At 36.3% G+C, this 21,099-nt stretch overlaps 1 protein-coding gene across 5 annotated transcripts in view; it reads left to right on the top strand.

Annotated features, from left to right (window-relative positions):
• The window catches only part of NOL4 (nucleolar protein 4), a gene marked incomplete at both ends in the record, with an annotated part of 387,673 nt that overhangs the window by 275,043 nt on the left and 91,531 nt on the right, over positions 1 to 21,099 (top strand). For 3 of the 5 annotated variants that reach the window (XM_081253362.1, XM_081253361.1, XM_081253360.1), the window contains one exon: positions 15,175 to 15,354. In XM_081253362.1, the coding sequence (XP_081109488.1) occupies positions 15,175 to 15,354 (180 nt within the window). Of the gene's footprint in view, positions 1 to 15,174; positions 15,355 to 16,073; positions 16,266 to 21,099 lie in introns of all 5 variants that reach the window. The other 2 variants (XM_081253359.1, XM_081253358.1) reach the window with 1 other exon arrangement.

The raw sequence follows: 21,099 nt of genomic DNA, 5'->3' as shown, positions 1-21,099 counted from the left end.
TCTTTTCTTCATTGTATTTTCTTTACTTTGTCAAAAATCAGTTGACTATATTTATGTGAGTCTATTGCTGGACCCTCTATCTGTTAATTGATCTATTTATTCTTTTACCAGTACCACACTGTCTTGACTACTGTAGCTTTAGAGTAAATATTGAAGTCAGGAAGTGTCAGTCCTCTGACTTTATTCTTCTTCTATACTGAATTGTCTTCACTGAGTCATTTGTCTTTCAATGTAAACTTTAGAAGCAATTTGTTAATAATCAAAAAATAACTTATTAGGATTTTGACTAGGATTGCATTGAATCTCTAGATCAAGTCGAAAATAATTGACTCTGACCATATTAAATCTTATCAATGAAGGTGTAATATTTCTCAATTTTATTTAGTTTTTCTTTCATTTCTTTCATCAGTTTTCCTCATATAGGTCTTATACATAATGTTACACTTATAACTAAGTATTTCATTTATTTGGGTGCTAATGTAGATGGTATTGTGTTTTTCATTTTGAATTCCATTTGTTCAATGCTAGTATGTATGAAATAATTGAGCTTTTGTGTGTTAATTTTGAAAAGGAGTGGTAGGAGGGATTATCTTTGCCTTATTCGTGATCTTATCAGGAAAGCTTCTAGTTTCTCACCGTTAAGTGTGATGATGTTAACTGTAGGGTTTTTGTAGATTTTTTTTTATCAAGTTGAGGAAGTTTTCCTCTACTCCTTGTTTGCTGAAAGTTTATATCATGAATCGATGTTATATCTTCTCCAGTGCTTTTTCTACATCTATTTATATGATCATTTAATTTTTCTTTTCATGTAATTGATCTGTTCATGTGATGGATTACCTTAACTGGTTTGCAAATGTTGAACCCACCTTGCATAGCTGAGATAAATACAACTTAATCAGGTGTATAATTCTTTTTATACATTGTTGGATTCAATTTGCTAATATTTTGTTGAGGATTTTGCATCTAAGTTCATAAGAGACATTGGTTTGTAGTTTCCTTGTCATTTGTTTACCTAGTCTTGGTTTCAGGGAAATGCTGGTCTCATTGAGTGAGTTAGAAAATATTCCCTCTGCTTCTATCTTCTTGAAATGATTGTAAAAAATTGGTATGATTTCTTCCTTAAATGTTTGGTAGAATTCACCAGTGAACCCATCTGGGCATCATGCTTTCTGTTTTATAAAGTTAATTGTTGATTCAATTTTTTATACATGTAAGCTGATTCAGATTGTCTATTTTTTCTCATTTTAGTTTTTGAAGATTGTGTCTTTCAAGGAATTAGTTCATTTCATAGAGGTTACCAAAAATATGGGCTTGAATTGTTCATAGTATTTCCTTACTATCCATTTGATATCTAAAGGACCTATAGGGATGTCCCTTGTCTTATTTGTGAAATAAGTAATTTTTGTCTTTCTTTCTCCTATTTTCCTTATTAGCCTGACTGGATCTTTCTTTCTCCTATTTTCTTTATTAGCCTGACTGGAGGCTTATACATTTTACTGATGTTTTCAAGGAATCAGCTTTTGCTTTCATTGATTTTTCTGTATTATTTACATGTTTTCAATTTCATTGGTTTCTGCTCTAATTTTTATTATTTCTTTTCACTGGTTACTTTGGATATCATTTGCCTTGTATTTCAAGTTTCCTCAGATGGAAACTTAGATAATTGATTTTAGAACTTTGTTCTTTTCTAATACATACATTCTATGCAATAAAATTCCCTCTAAACACTGCTTTAGCTGCATACCACAATTTTTCTAAGTTGTATTTTCATTTTCATTATAAGTTCAATATATTTTTAAATTTCTTCTGAGATTTCTTCTTTGACCCATGTGTTATTTAGAAGCATGTTGTTTAACCTCCAATTATTTGGGTATTCTCCAGGTATCTTTGTTATCAATTTCTACTTTAATTCCTTTGTGGTCTGAATGCTAAGGTACGTCTTACAGTCTAGAATGTAGTCTATCACCGTTTTCTATTTCTTTTGGTTACCCATTTAATTTTACTTTATTTTTTATAACTTTATTGGAGTATAATTGCTTTATATTGTTGTGTTAGCTTCTGCTGTATAACAAAGTGAATCAGCTATACATACACATATATCCCCATATCTCCTCCCTCTTATGTCTCCCTCCCACACTCCCTATCACACCTCTCTAGGTGGTCACAAAGCACCGAGCTGATCTCCCTGTCCTATGCAGCTACTTCCCACTAGCTATCTATTTTACATTTGGTAGTGTATATATGTCAGTGCCACTCTCTCACTTCGCCTCAGCTTACCCTTCTCCCTCCCTGTGTCTTCAAGTCCATTCTCTACATCTGCATCTTTATTCCTGTCCTGCCCCTAGGTTCTTCAGAACCATTCTTTTTTTAGATTCCATATATATGTGTTAGCATAAAGTATTTGTTTTTCTCTATTTAACTTACTTCATTCTGTATGACAGACTATAGGTCCATCTACCTCACAACAGGTAGATCAGTTTCATTTCCTTTTATGGCCGAGTAATATTCCATTGTATATATATGCCACATCCTCTTTATCCATTCATCTGTCGATGGACACTTAGGTTGCTTCCATGTCCTGGCTATTGTAAATAGTGCTGTAATGAACATTGTGGTACATGGCTCTTTTTGAATTATGGTTTTCTCAGGGTATATGCCCAGTAGTGGGATTGCTGGGTCATATGGTAGTGTTAATTTTAGTTCTTTAAGGAACCTCCATACTGTTCTCCATAGTGGCTTTATCAATTTACATTCCAACCAACAGTGCAAGAGGGTTCCCTGTTCTCCACACCCTCTCCAGCATTTCTTGTTGTAGATTCTTTGATGATGGCCATTCTGACCAGTGTGAGGTGATACCTCATTGTAGCTTTGATTTGCATTTCTCTAATGATTAGTGATGTTGAGCATCCTTTCATGTGTTTGTTGGCAATCTGTAAATCTTTGGAGAAATGTCTATTTAGGTCTTCTGCCCATTTTTGGATTGGGTTGTTTGTTATTTTAATATTGATGGGCATGTGCTGCTTGTAAATTTTGGAGATTAATCCTTTGTCAGTTGCTTCATTTGCAAATATTTTATCCCATTCTGAGGGTTGTCTTTTTGTCTTGTTTATAGTTTCCCTTGCTGTTCAAAAGCTCTTAACTTTCATTAGGTCCCATTTGTTTATTTTTGTTTTTATTTCCATTTCTCTAGGAGGTGGGTCAAAAAGGATCTTGCAGTGATTTATGTCATAGAGTGTTCTGCCTATGTTTTCTTCTAAGAGTTTTATAGTGTCTGGCCTTACATTTAGGTCTTTAATCCATTTTTAGTTTATTTTTGTCTATGGTGTTAGGGAGTGTTCTAATCACATTCTTCTACATGTAGCTGTCCCGTTTTCCCAGCACCACGTATGAAAGAGGCCGCCTTTTCTTCATTGTATATTCTTGCCACCTTTATCAAAGATAAGGTGACCATATGTGTGTGGGTTTATCTCCGTGCTTTCCATCCTGTTCCATTGATCTATATTTCTGTTTTTGTGCCAGTACCATACTGTCTTGATTACTCTAGCTTTGTAGTATAGTCTGAACACAGGGAGCCTGATTCCTTCAGCTCCGTTTTTCTTTCTCAAAATTGCTTTGACTATTTGGGGTCTTTTGTGTTTCCATAAAACTTGTGAAATTTTTTGTTCTAGTTCTGTGAAAAATGCCATTGGCAGTGTGATAGGGATTGCACTGAATCTGTAGCTTGCTTTGTGTAGTATAGTCATTTTCACCATGTTGATTCTTCCAATCCAAGAACATGGTATATCTCTCCATCTGTTTGTATCATCTTTAATTTCTTTCATCACTGTCTTATAGGTTTCTACATACAGGTCTTTTGTCTCCTTAGGTAGGTTTATTCCTAGGCATTTTATTCTTTTTGTTTCAGTGGTAAATGGAAGTGTTTCCTTAATTTCTCTTTCAGACTTTTCATCATTAGTATATAGGACTGCAAGATATTTCTGTACCTTAATTTTGTATCCTGTACTTTACCTAATTCATTGATTAGCTCTAGTAGTTTTCTGGTAGCATCTTTAGGATTCTCTGTGTATAGTATCATGTCATCTGCAAACAATGACAGTTTTACTTCTTCTTTTCCGATGTGGATTCCTTTTATTTCTTTTTCTTCTCTGATTGCCATGGGTAAAACTTCCAAAACTATGTTGAATAATAGTGGTGAGGGCTTCCGTGGTGGCGCAGTGGTTGAGAGTCTGCCTGCCGATGCAGGGGACAGGGGTTCGTGCCCCGGTCCGGGAAGATCCCACATACCGCGGAGTGGCTGGGCCCGTGAGCCATGGCCGCTCAGCCTGCGCGTCCGGAGCCTGTGCTCCGCAACGGGAGAGGCCACGACAGTGAGAGGCCCGCGTACCGCAAAAAAAAAAAAAAAATAGTGGTGAGAGTGGGAAACCTTGTCTTGTTGCTGAACTTGGTGGAAAATGTTTCAGTTTTTCACCATTGAGAATGATGTTTGCTGTGGGTTTGTCTTGTGTGGCCTTTCTTATACTGAGGTAAGTTCGCTCTTTGCCTACTTTCTAGAGAGTTTTTATCGTAAGTGGGTGTTGAATTTTGTCAAAAGCTTTCTCTGCATCTACTGAGATGACCATATGGTTTTTCTCCTTCAGTTTGTTAATATGGTGTATAACATTGATTGATTTGTGTATATTGAAGAATCAATCCTTGCATTCCTGGAATAAACCCCACTTTATCATGGTGTATGATCCTCTTAACGTGCTGTTGGATTCTGTTTGCTTGTATTTTGTTGAGGATTTTTGCCTCTATGCTAATCATTGATATTGGCCTGTAGTATTCTTTCTTTGTGACATCCTTGTCTGGTTTTGGTATCAGGGTGATGGTGGCCTCGTAGAATGAGTTTGGGAGTGTTCGTCCCTCTGCTTTATTTTGGAAGAGTTTGAGAAGGATAGGTGTTAGCTCTTCTCTAAATGTTTGATAGAATTCGCCTGTGAAGCCACCTGGTCCTGGGCTTTTGTTTGTTGGAAGATTTTTAATCACAGTTTCAATTTCAGTGCTTGTGATTCATCTTTTCTTATTTTCTATTTCTTCCTGATTCAGTCTCAGCAGGTTGTGCATTTCTAAGAATTTGTCCATTTCTTCCAGGTTGTCCATTTTATTGGAATAGAGTTGCTTGTAGTAATCTCTCATGATCTTTTGCTTTTCTGCAGTGTCCGTTGTTACTTGTCCTTTTTCATTTCTAATTCTATTGATATCAGTCTTCTCCCTTTTTTTCTTGATGAGTCTGGCTAATGGTTTATCAATTTTGTTTTTCTTCTTGAAGAACCAGCTTTTAGTTTTATTGATCTTTGCTATTGTTTCCTTCATTTCTTTTTCATTTATTTCTGATCTGATCTTTATGATTTCTTTCCTTCTGCTAAATTTGGAGGTTTTTTGTTCTTCTTTCTCTAATTGCTTTAGATGCAAGGTTAGGTTGTTTATTCGAGATGTTTCCTGTTTCTTAAGGTAGGATTGTATTGTTATAAACTTCCCTCTTAGAACTGCTTTTGCTGCATCCCATAGGTTTTGGGTCGTCGTGTCTCCATTGTCATTTGTTTCTAGGAATTTTCTGATTTCCTCTTTGATTTCTTCAGTGATCACTTCGTTATTAAGTAGTGTATTGTTTAGCCTCCATGTGTTTGTATTTTTTACAGATCTTTTCCTGTAATTGATATCTAGTCTCATAGCGTTGTGGTTGGAAAAGATACTTGTTACAATTTAAATTTTCTTAAATTTACCAAGGCTTAATTTGTGACCCATGATATGATCTATCCTGGAGAATGTTCCATGAGCACTTGAAAAAAATGTGTATTCTGTTGTTTTTGGATGGAATGTCCTATAAATATCACTTACGTCCATCTTGTTTAATGTATCATTTAAAGCTTGTGTTTCCTTATTTATTTTCATTTTGGATGATCTGTCCATAGGTGAAAGTGGGGTGTTAAAGCCCCCTACTATGCATGTGTTACTGTTGATTTCCCATTTTATGGCTGTTAGTATTTGCCATATGTATTGAGGTGCTCCTATGTTGGTGCATAAATATTTTCAGTTGTTATATCTTCTTCTTGGATCAATCCCTTGATCATTATGTAGTGTCCTTCTTTGTCTCTTCTAATAGTCTTTATTTTAAAGTCTATTTTTTATGATATGAGAATTGCTACTCCAGCTTTCTTTTGGTTTCCATTTGCATGGAATGTCTTTTTCCATCCCCTTACTTTGAGTCTGTATGTGTCTCTAGGTTTGAAGTGCATCTCTTGTAGACAGCATATATATGGGTCTTGTTTTTGTATCCATTCAGCCAGTCTTTGTCTTTTGGTGGGAGCATTTAATCCATTCACATTTAAGGTAGTTATCGATATGTATGTTCCTCTTCCCATTTTCTTAATTGTTTTGGGTTTGTTATTATAGGTCTTTTCCTTCTGTTGTGTTTCTTGCCTAGAGAAGTTCCTTTAGCATTTGTTGTAAAGCTGGTTTGGTGGTGCTGAACTCTCAGGTTTTGCTTGTCTGTAAAGTTTTTAATTTCTCCATCAAATCTGCATGAGATCCTTGTTGGGTAGAGTAATCTTGGTTGTAGGTTTTTCTTCTTCATCACTTTAAATATATCCTGCCAGTCCCTTCTGGCTTGTAGAGTTTCTGCTGAAAGATCAGCTGTTAACCTTATGGGGATTCCCTTGTGTGTTATTTATTGTTTTTCCCTTGCTTCTTTCTTTTAATATGTTTTCTTTGTGTTTAATTTTTCGTAGTTTGATTAATATGTACCTTGGTGTGTTTCTCCTTGGATTTAACCTGTATGGGACTCTCTGTGCTTCCTGGACTTGATTAACTATTTCCTTTCCCATATTAGGGAAGTTTTCAACTATAATCTCTTCAAATATTTTCTCAGTCCCTTTCTTTTTCTCTTCTTCTTCTGGAACCCCTATTATTCGAATGTTGGTGCATTTAATGTTGTCCCAGAGGTCTCTGAGACTGCCCTCAGTTCTTTTCATTCTTTTTCCTTTATTCTGCTCTGCAGTAGTTATTTCCACTATTTTATCTTCCAAGTCACTTATCCGTTCTTCTGCCTCAGTTATTCTGCTATTGATCCCATCTAGAGTATTTTAAATTTCATTTTGTGTGTTGTTCATTGTTGCTTGTTTCATCTTCAGTTCTTCTAGGTCCTTGTTAAATGTTTCTTGCATTTTCTCTATTCTATTTCCAAGATTTTGGATCATCTTTAATATCATTATTCTGAATTCTTTTTCAGGTAGACTGCCCATTTCCTCTTCTTTTGTTAGTTCTGGTGGGTTTTTATCTTGCTCCTTCATCTGCTGTGTGTTTTTCTGTCTTCTCATTTTGCTTATCTTACTGTGTTTGGGGTCTCCTTTTTGCAGGCTACAGGTTTGTAGTTCCCATTGTTTTTGGTGTCTGTTCCCAGTGGCTAAAGTTGGTTCAGTGGGTTGTGTAGGCTTCCTGGTGGAGGGAACTAGTGCCTGTGTTCTGGTGGATGAGGCTGGATCTTGTCTTTCTGGTGGGCAGGTCCACGTCTGGTGGTGTGTTTTGGGGTGTCTGTGGACTTATTATGATTTTAGGCAGCCTCTCTGCTAATGGGTGGGGTTGTGTTCCTGTCTTGCTAGTTGTTTGGCATAGGGTGTCCAACACTGTAGCTTGCTGGTTGTTGACTGAAGGTGGGTGCTGGTGTTGAGATGGAGATCTCTGGGAGATTTTCACAGTTTTATATTACATGGAGCTGGGAGGTCTCTTGTGGACCAGTGTCCTGAAGTTGGCTCTCCCACCTCAGAGGCACAGCACTGACTCCTGGCTGCAGCACCAAGAGCCTTTCATCCACATGGCTCAGAATAAGGAGAAAAGGTAGAAAGACAGAAAGACAGAAAGAAAGAAAGAAAGAAGAAAGAAAGAAAGAGTAAGATAAAATAAAGTTATTAAAATAGAAAATAATTATTAAGAAAAAAATTTTTTAAGTTAAAAAAAAAAGGACGGATAGAACCCTTGGACAAATGGTGAAAGCAGAGCTATACAGACACTTCTCACACAGAAGCATACACATCCACACTCACAAAAAGAGGAAAGGGGAAAAAAGAATAAATCTTGCTCTCAAGGTCCACCTCCTCAATTTGTGATGATTCGTTGTCTATTCAGGTATTCCACAGATGCAGCGTACATCAAGTTGATTGTGGAGATTTAATCCACTGCTCCTGAGGCTGCTGAGAGAGATTTCCCTTTCTCTTCTTTGTTCGCGCAGCTTCCGGGGCTCAGCTTTGATTTGGCCCCACCTCTGCGTGTAGGCTGCCAGAGGGCGTCTGTTCTTCGCTCAGACAGGACGGGGTTAAAGGAGCCGCTGATTCGGGGACTCTGGCTCACTCAGGCCGGGGGGAGGGAGGGGCTCGATGTGGGTCGACCAGTGTGACGTTGCACCAGCCTGAGGCGCGCCGTGCGTTCTCCCGGGGAAGTTGTCCCTGGATCCCGGACCCTGGCAGTGGCGGGCTGCACAGGCTCCCTGGAAGGGAGGTGTGGATAGTGACCTGTGCTCGCACACAGGCTTCTTGGTGGCGGCAGCAGCAGCCTTAGAGTCTCATGCCTGTCTCGGGGGTCCGCACTGTTAGCCGCGGCTCGCGCCCGTCTCTGGAGCTCCTTTAAGCATCGCTCTTAATCCCCTCTCCTCGCACACCAGGAGGGGTAAGCTGTGACAAAGCGAAAGAGAGGCATGGACATATATACACTACCAAACGTAAGGTAGATAGATAGTGGGAAGCAGCCGCATAGCACAGGGAGATCAGCTCGGTGCTTTGTGACCGCCTGGAGGGGTGGGATAGGGAGGGTGGGAGGGAGGGAGACGCAAGAGGGAAGGCATATGGGATCAGATGTATATGTATGACTGATTCACTTTGTTATAAAGCAGAAACTAATTAAAAAAATAAAAATAAAAATAAAAAAGAGGGAAGAAAATGTCTCTTGCCTGTTCAGCAGGTCCAGATCTTTCCCTGGAATCCCTCCTGGGTAGCCATGGTGCACTAAGCCCTTCAGGGTGTGTTCACGCTGCCAGTCTCTCCCTGCAATCGAACCGAAGCCCGAACCTCAGCTCCCAGCCCCGCCTGCCTCGGCGGGTGAGCAGACAAGACTCTCGGGCTGGTGAGTGCCGGTCGGCACCGATCCTCTGTGCGGGAATCTCTCCGCTTTGCCCTCTGCACCCGTGTTGCTGCGCTCTCCTCCGCGGCTCTGACAAATTGGTTAAAATACATATCAAATTCTCTCAGGAGCAATTCCTTCACATTGAAGTATATAGTAACTTCAAATAAAATGGGCTACTTTTGACTTACAGCTTCTCTTTCTAAGTGGAATAAGCAGAATGATGGTGCAATTATTTTTTCAGTTAGAGAAACTTCAGTTAGAGAAACTTCAGTAACCATTGGCACCCTAGGCACATGTTCCAGGAAAAAAATATGAGAATCAGTTGTTCCAAACCCATTTTAGAATGATGGCTTTTACTCTCTTCCCTACCCCCACTCCTTCAGATTTTGTGTAGTCTGACCAATATTTCTCTTATTTTTTTGCTTGGAAATGTGCGTTAATACCTAAGATAATTTGTTATCTGTTTAGTGTTGAATCTCTCAGTATGTTTTCAATGCATGTTTCTAAGACCCTCCATCCTCAGAAAAATTGCTTCTTATAGATGACTTCTTATCGTGAATAAATTAAATTGTATTCATCAGAATAAAAAGTTTTATGTTTAGAATAGCAAGAGAGATAGCTGCCTTTTCTACTTCTGACTCACCATGTAACAGTGGTACTAGTAATTAAAATTTATAATCAATATGTAAAATAAAACTAATAGTAATAATAAGGGTAAAAGAAAACAACTGTATATGAAAAGGAAGTAAGGAAGGTAGAATGTGTTTTTTGGATAAGGAAAGGTATGAAGGCCATTTTTTTGCTTGGTTTTGGGTTTTTGGTGGGTTTTTTGTTGTTGTTGTGTATTGGGTTTGGGTTTTTTTTTGCTTTTTTGTTTTGGTAAGGGAGAAAAAGTAATTTTTTCCTAACTAAAATGATTGTTCCAGAATAAGAAAGCAAAAAAAAAAAAAATGATAGGACAAAAGCTGAATGGATATAGAAAGGTACAGAGATTTGTGGAAAAGAAGTTTTATGTGTGAGTTTAAAGCTGGCTAAAATTGAATAGGTTTATTTATAAGTGTTTTTAAAAAGAGTTCAAAACTAGGATTTAATTTTCTGTCCATTAAAAGGCACAAAGATTCTTAGATTATTGGTCTGCTTTTAATAAAAGATTATAAAAGGTTTATCATTACCTTTAATGTAATCTGCCTAGGAAACAATGATTCTGTGTCTTATGAAAATAGTTCCTCTGTAGTTGGTAGTGTTTGGTGATCTTTTTATAATATATACAAATGTAGAATATGTGGCTATTGAACACTTGAAATATGACTAGTCTGAGAAGGGCTGTAAGTGTAAAATGTGCTAGATTTCAAAGATAAATTATTTTAAAAAAGAATGCACACTATCTCATTAATATAAAAAAAAAAAAAACCAAATGGAACCAACCTTGAAAATTTCCTGAGCAGACAAGACCAGTTTAGTCATACAAGCAAACCTTAGTTTAGCTTATTTTGTGAGACTGACTTGACCTGGGTCATTTCTTGCTTGTGTCTCTGAAAAACCATAAGCAAAACTTAAACTGTTACCCAAAATTGAAATGAGGTAACAATTAACTGATTCCCTACCATTACCATTTAAGAAAATTCTAGGGATCAGATCAGATGGCACACAGTGTCTGGTAATCACACTTTTAATGATGCTAAGAATGCCCAGTAGATTCAGTAATGAATAACTGATATTTAAAAAAAATAACTTGCTGAATTCAGTGAAGTTGCAGGATACAAAATCAATATATAGAGATCTGTTGCATTTCTATGCATTAATAATGAACTACCAGAAAGAGAAATTAAGAAAACTATCCCATTTACAATTGCATCGAAAAGAATAAAATAATTATGAATAAATTTAACCAAAGAGGTGAAATTCTCTGACCACAGAGTAAGCAAACTTTCTTTAAAAGTAAAGTTAAGCTTCCTATCTGTGGGAATTTTTCTAGGTCTGGAGTTGGCAGTTCTGTTCAGGTGGGAAATGTGAAAAGGAAAGTGCAAATATATTTCTAAGAAGGTCTTTGCTAAGGACGGTCACATGTTATCTCAAGAGGAATGAGTGGAATATATAACTAAGACAAAAATCTAATCTTGTCCCCATAAACCAACACCTGTGTTTTGAGGATAAGCAGGTATATATTTTCCATAGGGCATAAGTTGTGATTCTTTATCTTTGTATTTTTTAGGATCTAATTCGGATATTTTGGATTTACACATGGAATATGAAAATAATTGTTCCTGAAGGGGAGGCTTGTTTAGGGTATGATCATCCAAAGTTTTTATTGAGGTGGCACAGGTTTATGAGGCAATGACTGCCATATTTTATGTGGGTTATTAGGAGGCCTCTGGTAATTACTATTGCCTGATTCTATATTATCACCCCAATACCCATATTCCCCCATTTGTTAAAAATGACTATTTTTTTTAAACTTCCATCATTCTTTGGCAAAGACTAGTATTTTGTTTTACTAATTTATTTATTATTTTTGGTGTGTTGGGTCTTCGTTTCTGTGCGAGTGCTTTCTCTAGTGTGGCAAGCGGGGGCCACTCTTCATCGCGGTGCGCGGGCCTTTCACTGTCGCGGCCTCTCTTGTTGCGGAGCACAGACTCCAGACGCACAGGCTCAGTAGTTGTGGCTCACGGGCCTAGTTGTTCCGTGGCATGTGGGATCCTCCCAGACCAGGGCTCGAACCCGTGTCCCCTGCATTAGCAGGCAGATTCTCAACCACTGCTCCACCAGGGAAGCCCTAAAAAGGACAATTTTTAGAGCAGTTATAGATTCACAGCAAAATTGATAGGAAGGTACAGAGATTTCCCATATTCCCACTTCCCTTTACACATGTATAGTTTCTCTGTTATCAGCATCACTGACCAGAGTGGTACACATGTTACAATTGATGAACCTAAACTGATGAATTATAATTACCCAAAGTCCATAGTTTATATTAAGTTTCACTCATGGTATTGTACATTTATGGATTTGTACAAATGTGTAATGACATGTATGCACCACTATAGTGTCATACATAGTATTTTCATCGCCCTAAAAATCTTCTGTGCTCCATCTATTCATCCCTCCCCACACCCTAAACCCTGGCAACCACTGATCTTTTTACTGTGCCTAGTTTTGCCTTTTCTAGAATGTCATATAGTTGAAAACATACAATATATAGTCTTTTCCATTGGCTTCTTTCACTTAGTAACTTGTATTTAAGGTTCTTCTGTGTCTTTTCATGGCTTAATAGCTCATTTCTTTTAGTATTAAATATTATTCCATTATCTGGTCAACCACAGTTTATTTACCCATTCACCAACTGAAGCACGTCTTGGTTGTTTCCAGGTTTTGTCAATTATGAATAAAGCTGCTAGAAACATTAATGTGCAGGTTTTGTGTAGAGATAAAATTTTAATTCCTTGGGTAAATACCAAGGAGCACAATTGCTGGATCATATGATGAATATGTTTAGTTTCGGAAGAAAAAGCAAAACTATTTTCCAAAGTGGCAGTACTGTTTTGCATCCTACCAGCAATGCATGAGAGTTTCTGTTGCTTCACATCCTCTCCAGCATTTAGTGTTGTCAGTGTTCCAGATTTTGACCATTTTAATAGGTGTGTAGTGATATTGTTGCTTTAATTTGCATTTCCCCAATGATATACGATGTGGAGCATCTTTTCATATGCCTATTTGCCATCTGTATATCTCCTTAGGTGAGGTGTCTCTTAAGGTCTCTGACCCATATTTTAATCAGGTTGTTTGTTTTCTTATTGTTGAGCTTCAGTGTTCTTTGTAGATTTTGGATAACTGTCCTTTTACAGATGTGTCTTTTGCAAAGATTTTCTTTCAGTCTGTGGCTTATCTTCACTCCCCAATATTTTAAGACCAGAGACTTTGTAGTAAAAGGAAAACTACAGTCTGAAGTGCCAACTCTGTAGAGAACCTTTCTTAGATGCTGTGAAGGAAAAGGTGGAAGGCTGTATGTTGATTCCTATCTCAGTCTAGCTTGAAAGAAAATGCATATTAACATGAAAAGGAAAGTAGAGAGCAATTGTGGTGTTTAATTCTGTGTCCAGTGCCATTGGGTATTAAGAGTTCACAGTGGAGGGAAAGATTGAAGTTGACTGAGGTAGAAGTGGGAATCTTTGTGGAAATTGAACTTAATCTGATTGACCTTGAAAGCTAGTTAGTTCTTCAACAGTGAGATAGGTGAGAAATGACACTCCATCTGAGAAACATAATTCAGTGTTACAAAACTTTCGGTTTATATCATAGAAGAAAAAACTTTGATTATGCTCTAGATTTAGATCCTGAATATTCTCAGATCTGTGACGGGTTTTCTTTACCTTGAGTGACTAGGACTATAAATCCTTCGTGGTTCCAAGTGGTACTGTTAGTAGCAGATGGCTGGCTTCTGTGTCTCACATCATATCTAAAAAGAATAGATTAGCCCAGCATATTTGCATCCAGATAAGTGTATTATAACACTTTAAAATATTACACTTTGCCATTTAAAAAGCATATATAGTATATTTTTCAAACTTATGGAATATTTGCCTTATATTTGATTAGGTAATTCCACCTTGTTAATGATCTGAACTGTAAAAATATACCTTTTTTTCACTTTTAATGTCAGTGACCTATTCTAGCTTTTTTTATCCCTCCTCTGATTATACAGTAATAATATATTAGTGCAATCCTCAAAGCATGCAACACGTATGTTATCATTGTATGGAGGCATTTTTGAGCGCTGATGATTTAAAATTTCCCATTGTAAATGCTTTCAAAAGCATTAGACTATGTTGATAGATTTGAAGATAGCTGCTGTTGTTTACAGAATTATTTTCTATTTAGCTGGGGTCACCTATGTATCTAAGTCATCATATGTGAAATTTGGATCATTAATTTGACCTTGTAATGATTGATTTCTGTACTAGTCCAGGCTCTATTGCAAATGATCTAAATTCAGATTTAAGCAAAAATATAAAGTGGGGGGATGGAGAGGATATAGTATCACACAGCTGAAAGGTCCATGGGTTAATTTAATTTCAGGCACAGTTGAATCTAGATGCTCAAATGATGTTATCAGGTCTATTTCTATTCTGCTTAGCTCTGCTGGATTCAACTTGATTTTAGTTACAGGCACACTTTCTTCACTTGGAGGTGAAGTCAAGGCACTCATGCCTAGGAGAGAGGAGGTTGTTGCCCATGGGATTGGCACTTTGACCTGGCACAGCAGGGGCTGATTCTGAAAGGAACGGGTGTTGGGCTAACAAACAAGTTAAAGCTACCACAGCAGGACCAATGGTTGGTCTTGGACACAATTACCAATGTTCGTGAAAATTGTCTTGGTTGGCATTCATCTTCTTTTGTACATTACAAAGCACTAAGCTTAACAAATGGCTAGGAGGAAGCCTATTTGCTTTTTTCTAAACCAAAATCAGATGCCATCTTTCGACTCATAGACAAATTATAAACTGATTTTAAAGCATGTTTTCCTAGCAGTCCTAGTATCAATATTTTCTATAGTCCTTCTTGGGCAAATCAATTAAATATACCTACCCCTCAGTTTCCTTATCTGTTTCAAGAATACTAATGCAGTTCGACTGACTAAGCTCTGAGGTCATTTCTATTTCAAAGAATATGTGATTCAGTGATTCTTTTACAAAACTGATTACAGGTTGTTTTTTTTTTTTTGGAATATATATATTGAATGGAAACAGTAATTGCTCTCAAAAAGCTAAATTCAATAAATCTTTCTGCAGTTATGGAAATGTACTATGTGGATATTAAGCACTTGAAATGTGATTGATGTGACTGAGAAAATGAATTTTTAATTTGATTCCATTTAAGCTAATTTTGATTTAAATTAAAATAGCCACAGCTCTAGAATTATCAACTTATTTAAACCAGATTTTTGAGAAATGATTGACATTAAAAATAAAACAAAATTTATAAGCTGTGCAAGGAATTTCAAAGCAGCAATTTCCATTTTCTTTTCAGTCCCCTGCACATAGCTATTCAAGCTACGACTCGGGCAAAAATGAGAGTGTAGACCGAGGTGCTGAGGACCTGTCTCTAAACAGGGGAGATGAGGATGAAGATGACCACGATGACCACGAAGATTCTGAGAAAGTTAACGAGACAGATGGCGTTGAGGCCGAGCGGCTGAAAGCTTTTAATGTGAGTCTTGCCACCCTACCATTATGGCTCAATTTTTACCACTTCACTTTCATGTTGTTGCTTGTTGGTAACCGTGGCTACTTTAGAGACATGTTTGTTTAATTTACAGAAGGATTTAAAAAGTACATGAAACACTCTTAGCCAACCAGACACCAAAATTTCTGTGTTTTGTTTAGAATTTTAAAGCCAAATGTGAGCTGAAAACTGCACTTGTGCTGTGTGAGTATGCATGTTTACCTAGCGGATGAAGGGAGCCTCAGCTTATCCCTTGGAAGCGTCTGCCCGTCATCCGTTATTTTGTTTGCTTTCCCAGCTTATCTAATTATGCATGAAAAAAGAGTCAATTGTTTGTTTTCTGAGATTAGTATACTGTGCAGTGTAGCAATGTAAACATTCATATTATTAATAGAGAATTTTATGGGGTGCTTAATCGTCACAGTCTACTGTTATTTCTTGATTTTTTTCTATGCAATAGTCTATACTTTTCTGTCTGTCTGTCTGTCTGCCTTTCTCTCTCTCTTTCTCTCCCTATTTTTTAACCCAACCATTTAGAAAGTCTGTAAAGGGTGTTTGCTTAAAATTTCTGGCTTTCCATTGCAAAGTTCTCCAGTGCATAAACCAGACAAGAGTATTTTCCTATCAGTAATCAAGACAGGAAGCTAGGAACAGCAGAGAGCAGCCCTCCAAACCCTTCTCCTCTGTCTCCCTCTTGCCAACAGATGTTTGTCAGGCTGTTTGTAGATGAAAACTTGGACCGAATGGTCCCAATCTCTAAGCAGCCCAAAGAAAAGATCCAGGCTATCATTGACTCATGCAGGCGACAATTCCCTGAGTATCAAGAGCGTGCCCGAAAACGCATACGTACTTACCTCAAGTCCTGCAGGCGGATGAAAAGAAGTGGTTTTGAGATGGTGAGTTTTGAATTAAAACACAGCCCTAGATTCCATCCAAATCCCACATGTAACCATGACACAATTTTTTTTTTCATCTTAGTGTCTTTTTAATTTTTTCCATAACGTCAGGTCCAAGGGGTTTTTGTTTGCTTGTGTGTTTTTTCTCCTTTTCATCTTCCTGAAGTATTTATCCCCTTTGTTGATTCAATAAGACATACCTCGTGAGATCAGTGCTCCCAAGCCTAGGTACCATGTCCTAGGAAATGAGGGTCATGTGAGTGAACAGCAGTGAGAGCCAGCGTCTCATTCTTGTGTGTTTCCTTTCTGTTACTGCTAAAGCAGATCTAAGGTTATTCAAGTCTTGAACTGAAGCACCAGTCGTTGCTTTAGACGGCCTGTGAGAATGGCTTTCTCTGGGACAAAAGGAAATGGATGGATCCATCTAAGTAATACTGTTTTCATACCAACAGTTAACAAATACCAGGCCTTGAAAATAAAGGTCAGGGAATGAAAATCCTTACGTGAAAAATAAGGCTTTTGTGTACTCGGTATATTTGTGTGCTTGTCTCGTGGATGGTTAACATGAGCGTTTAGATTCAGCTGGGCTTTTTATAGATGGATGGTATTATGCCAGTGTTAGATTTTTACGGGCAGAAATTAGATATCAGTGTTATTTGACCTTTATTCTATCTCACCTTGATGGAATTGTTATACCTAGAAGTAGTTTTTACAATGTATTTTAAAACTTTCTTTATATTTTTATGTATTTGAGTGGACATGTATTAGAAATTTTCTGAAACTATTTTCATTGTACTTTTGAGAAGGCTCCATAAAAGCCAAGATTCTCCGTGCTTGTGATTGGTGCCTCCAATTTATTAGGTGTGATGGAACAGGGGTTGGTATAGATATAGGAGAGGTTTCAGAGTATGCCAATAGGAGAAATAGTTTTCCAGATAGAAATGAAGTGAATAACAAGTAATACCTCCTATATTATCTATTTTTCTACAATGGCTTATAAAAATATCTTTGATATTTTTAAAAGAAAAACGACTGTTTCTTAGAGAGGCAGTTTGCCAAGATGGTCACTAACACAAGGCTCGGTCCCTGGAGAGCTTGGTCTGGAGTTCAGGATCCACCAGTTTGTAGCTATGTGACCCAGGCAATGTACTTCAACTTTCTGAGCTCAGGTCCCTACTCTGGAAATGAGAATAATTCCTAACTTATAGTGCTGACAGGATTATATAAATTGTCATGTAAAGCTCAACAAGTCATTTCTGACACATAGTAACCACTCAATAAATCTGAACTCTGAAAATATAATCAACCAAATATTATTTAATCCATCGTCTGAAAAAAGCTACCCAAAATATTTGTATTATAAAATCACAGAACACTACATTTAAGAATTCGCTTACTTCTTAGAATAACTATATTGAAGTTGGAGTTTGTTGTGCCTAAGTTATTTTAAAATAAAATAACATAGCTGTGCCTGATGAAATTAAATTATGACAGTCGAGGTGGTATGGTATAAGAGAGGAGAGATTGCCTGAAGAAAATACAGCTACTTCCCCCATTATTGAATTTTTTAAAAGTTATTGTCACCCAATAGGAGAAAGATGACAGACAAAAAGGATATCTAACCAGGAATAAAAGCACAGAATCCTGGCTTTGACATCAGTTCATCATCAAATTGGCAGTTGATGTAAAATTCCAATAGAAACTAAGTATGTCTCATTCAGTGCACAATGCACAATATATACTTTCCTCTTTCAGTAACAATAAAGATAATAATGTTATATACCAAGATTTTATTTTACCAGCATCTGGCACTACTATTTCTTCTAAATCTTTTAATGTTATTTAGAGATTCTTTTCTTTGGTAAAATTTATCTTATTTTCCATTTATTAATAATTCTTTAAAAGACAAAAATCATTATCATGTAGAATTCTTAATTTCTCAAAGGTGTATTTGAGATAGTCACAGGTTTTTTATTAGTTGTATTTATTTACCAAATATGAACATCTATTTGATATAAACTTTGTGCTATGCATAGAGAAAGACAAAAAGTTAATATAAAATCAAGTAGGTTTACAAACTAATCTTGAAGGAAATAATGCTGTAAAGAAATGCTATTGTATTTCATATTTAATAATTTTCATTTGTTCATTTTTTGTTCACTTATTCAATATATGTATAATGTGCATAACATCATGAAAAGTAATGAGAAATACAAAAGATGCCTGACTTGTTAATTAAGAAAATTTAACATGTTCCCTGATCATCATGATTCTTTGAGATTACAAGTTGTGGGAAGTGAAGTGCTTAAGTAATAATACAAGGCCTAATATAAATAAATGTTAAATGAACAACACAGATGAAAATTGATATTGTAGTTTAGCCCATTTTTAAAAAATACATTGCTCAGTAATGCACTATTGGAATAAAAATTAAATTTGCCATCTAGTTAACACTTGGAATTTTGATTGACTTTATGTATCGCTTCATTGTCATGGAGCATGTCATCATTTTGAACACTCATCCTTACCTGGAACAAATAGGAAAAGGCATGACTAGGGCAGATAGTAATTACAACTAAATATTATACATTAATTTTTTTTTGCCTTCATACTTTTAAATTTTAATATAAGATAATATCCACGGTTTTATAAATTGAAACATTAAAAAATATTTTCTTATATTGTTTTTGCTGTAGGTAGATGTGAAGAAAATGTATCATTTTTAATATATGATTATCTTTACATGCCAGTTATTTTGTAGTACTTAGTAAGTCAACAAAGCAACCTAAAGAAGTTTTTAATATATTTGTAAAGTAGAATTATAGGAGTATTTGATAGGGGACTCCGTATTATAAAATGAAAGTGGCATTCAGCAAGCTTAGCTCATCCAGTTACTTAGGATCTCTAATCCAGCAGACTCTTTAAGTAAAGCAAAACACAAAATATTGAATTATCTGTTCCCTACTGACTTTGATTAAGAAATTCAAAGAGATATTCCCATAGAAGTGGTTTATCACAACTTATATTAGTATTATACTTGACAATGTTGACATTCACTCTAATTTTATACTGCTAACACAAAATCTATTCATGTTTAATTAGTCTACACTATCCCTTAAGAATTTACAACACAAGTACTTTTCATTGACTTCACTGAATGCATACAAATATTAGAGTATATATTTATGCATTCTTATTTCACTGAAATTATTAAGACCCCAAAGGTCTTAATTGCTGAAGTAGCTGAAATGTTTATGTCATTGCTCCAAAGTCTCTATAATGCATGAAATTAAATAACCATATTATGATACTTTTCTACACACTTTCACTAATTCAGTGTTCCCAATCATCTCAAATCATAAATTCTTCAGTGGTGAATATAAAAGGATATGTTTTATGAAAAATAAATCCAATAAGTTTGATACAGAGTACTGTCTTACTTTTTATTAGATTTTAAGAACCAATGAGTTAAGCAGCCCTTATATTAATCCTTAGACAAATATATCAAATCATTATTGATTCTATTATACAGCTTTGACTCTCAAATTACTTCAGCTAATTTTCTGAAGAATATTTGTTGATTGTTTCAGAAAAGAAATGTATTTCTCCAAGGTGTCCTGATCTTAAATTCAAGAACACCTATAATAGATAAAGCCATAAAAGGAAAGCTTTATAAACAACGTGAGGTTACCCCATACCTAAGTATTATTTGTGTTACGTGATATGATTTCTCTTTTTATTTTCTGAGTTTGCATTGTTTAGAGACTCTTTCACCATGCTGCATATATTTAGATGTATTTTTATAGAACTCAGATGAAAATATTTGGGGGAGATAGTCTAAGAGACTTTCAGTCCATCCTTCCTCCTGTATCTCATATCTTGACACTCTATCAAGTTAGGTCAAGTGGCCTAGATATTTGAATTCAGTAAACTCAGCCACTTGAAATATTACCTATTAATTTGCTTTTTAATATTATTTATTTGACTATATTTGTTTGAAGAATTAAATCTCATGCTTTTTTATTTTTTATTTTATTTTTTTTTTTGCGGTACGCGGGCCTCTCACTGTTGTGGCCTCTCCCGTTGCGGAGCACAGGCTCCGGACGCACAGGCCCAGCGGCCATGGCTCACGGGCCCAGCCGCTCCGCGGCACGTGGGATCCTCCCGGACCGGGGCACGAACCCGCGTCCCCTGCATCGGCAGGCAGACTCTCAACCACTGCGCCACCAGGGAAGCCCCTAAGTTCTTTATTCCTAGTATTTCTTTTTAATTACAGCCTATAATACCCTCCTCAGTAATTTTGATATCTGATTTCACAGTTCTTTCATTAGAAAATAAATATTTAATGTTTAGAAAATGGTACATTTTTGAGGGAATTTGACTACTTAACATCCTTTGCCTCTACTTGTCTGATGCAGACTAAAGTAGAGAGATCAGAATTCGTCTTCAATTCACAGCTTTCATAGATGCCATAGGCATTGCAAAAGCTACAATAACACTATTCATTCTTTAGCAAATAGAGCTATTATAAAAAATGAATTAAAGTGCTTCTTTAAACTAAAAATTTGATTGGAAATATACTGAGCCCTTCATACAAGATCTTGGTTTAAAACTTTATACCTGCGCGACCATTATTATTCACAATATTCTTCATGCATCGTGAGCACAACTGTACAGGTTTCTCTCTTTGTGAGCAGTTAACTTAATTGATGCTAATTAGTTTGAATTCCCCACCTGCTATTTGTACCAATTTTTGCCCTCTCTTTTATAAATGTCATCTACCATCCCCCAGGATACTTTCATACCATTCTCTAAGTTATTTATTCATAGTATT

Source organism: Mesoplodon bidens, assembly GCF_964165515.1.
Source record: "Mesoplodon bidens genome assembly, chromosome: 13".
Classification (NCBI taxonomy): domain Eukaryota; kingdom Metazoa; phylum Chordata; class Mammalia; order Artiodactyla; family Ziphiidae; genus Mesoplodon; species Mesoplodon bidens.
This window is presented reverse-complemented; position numbering and strand designations above follow the sequence as displayed.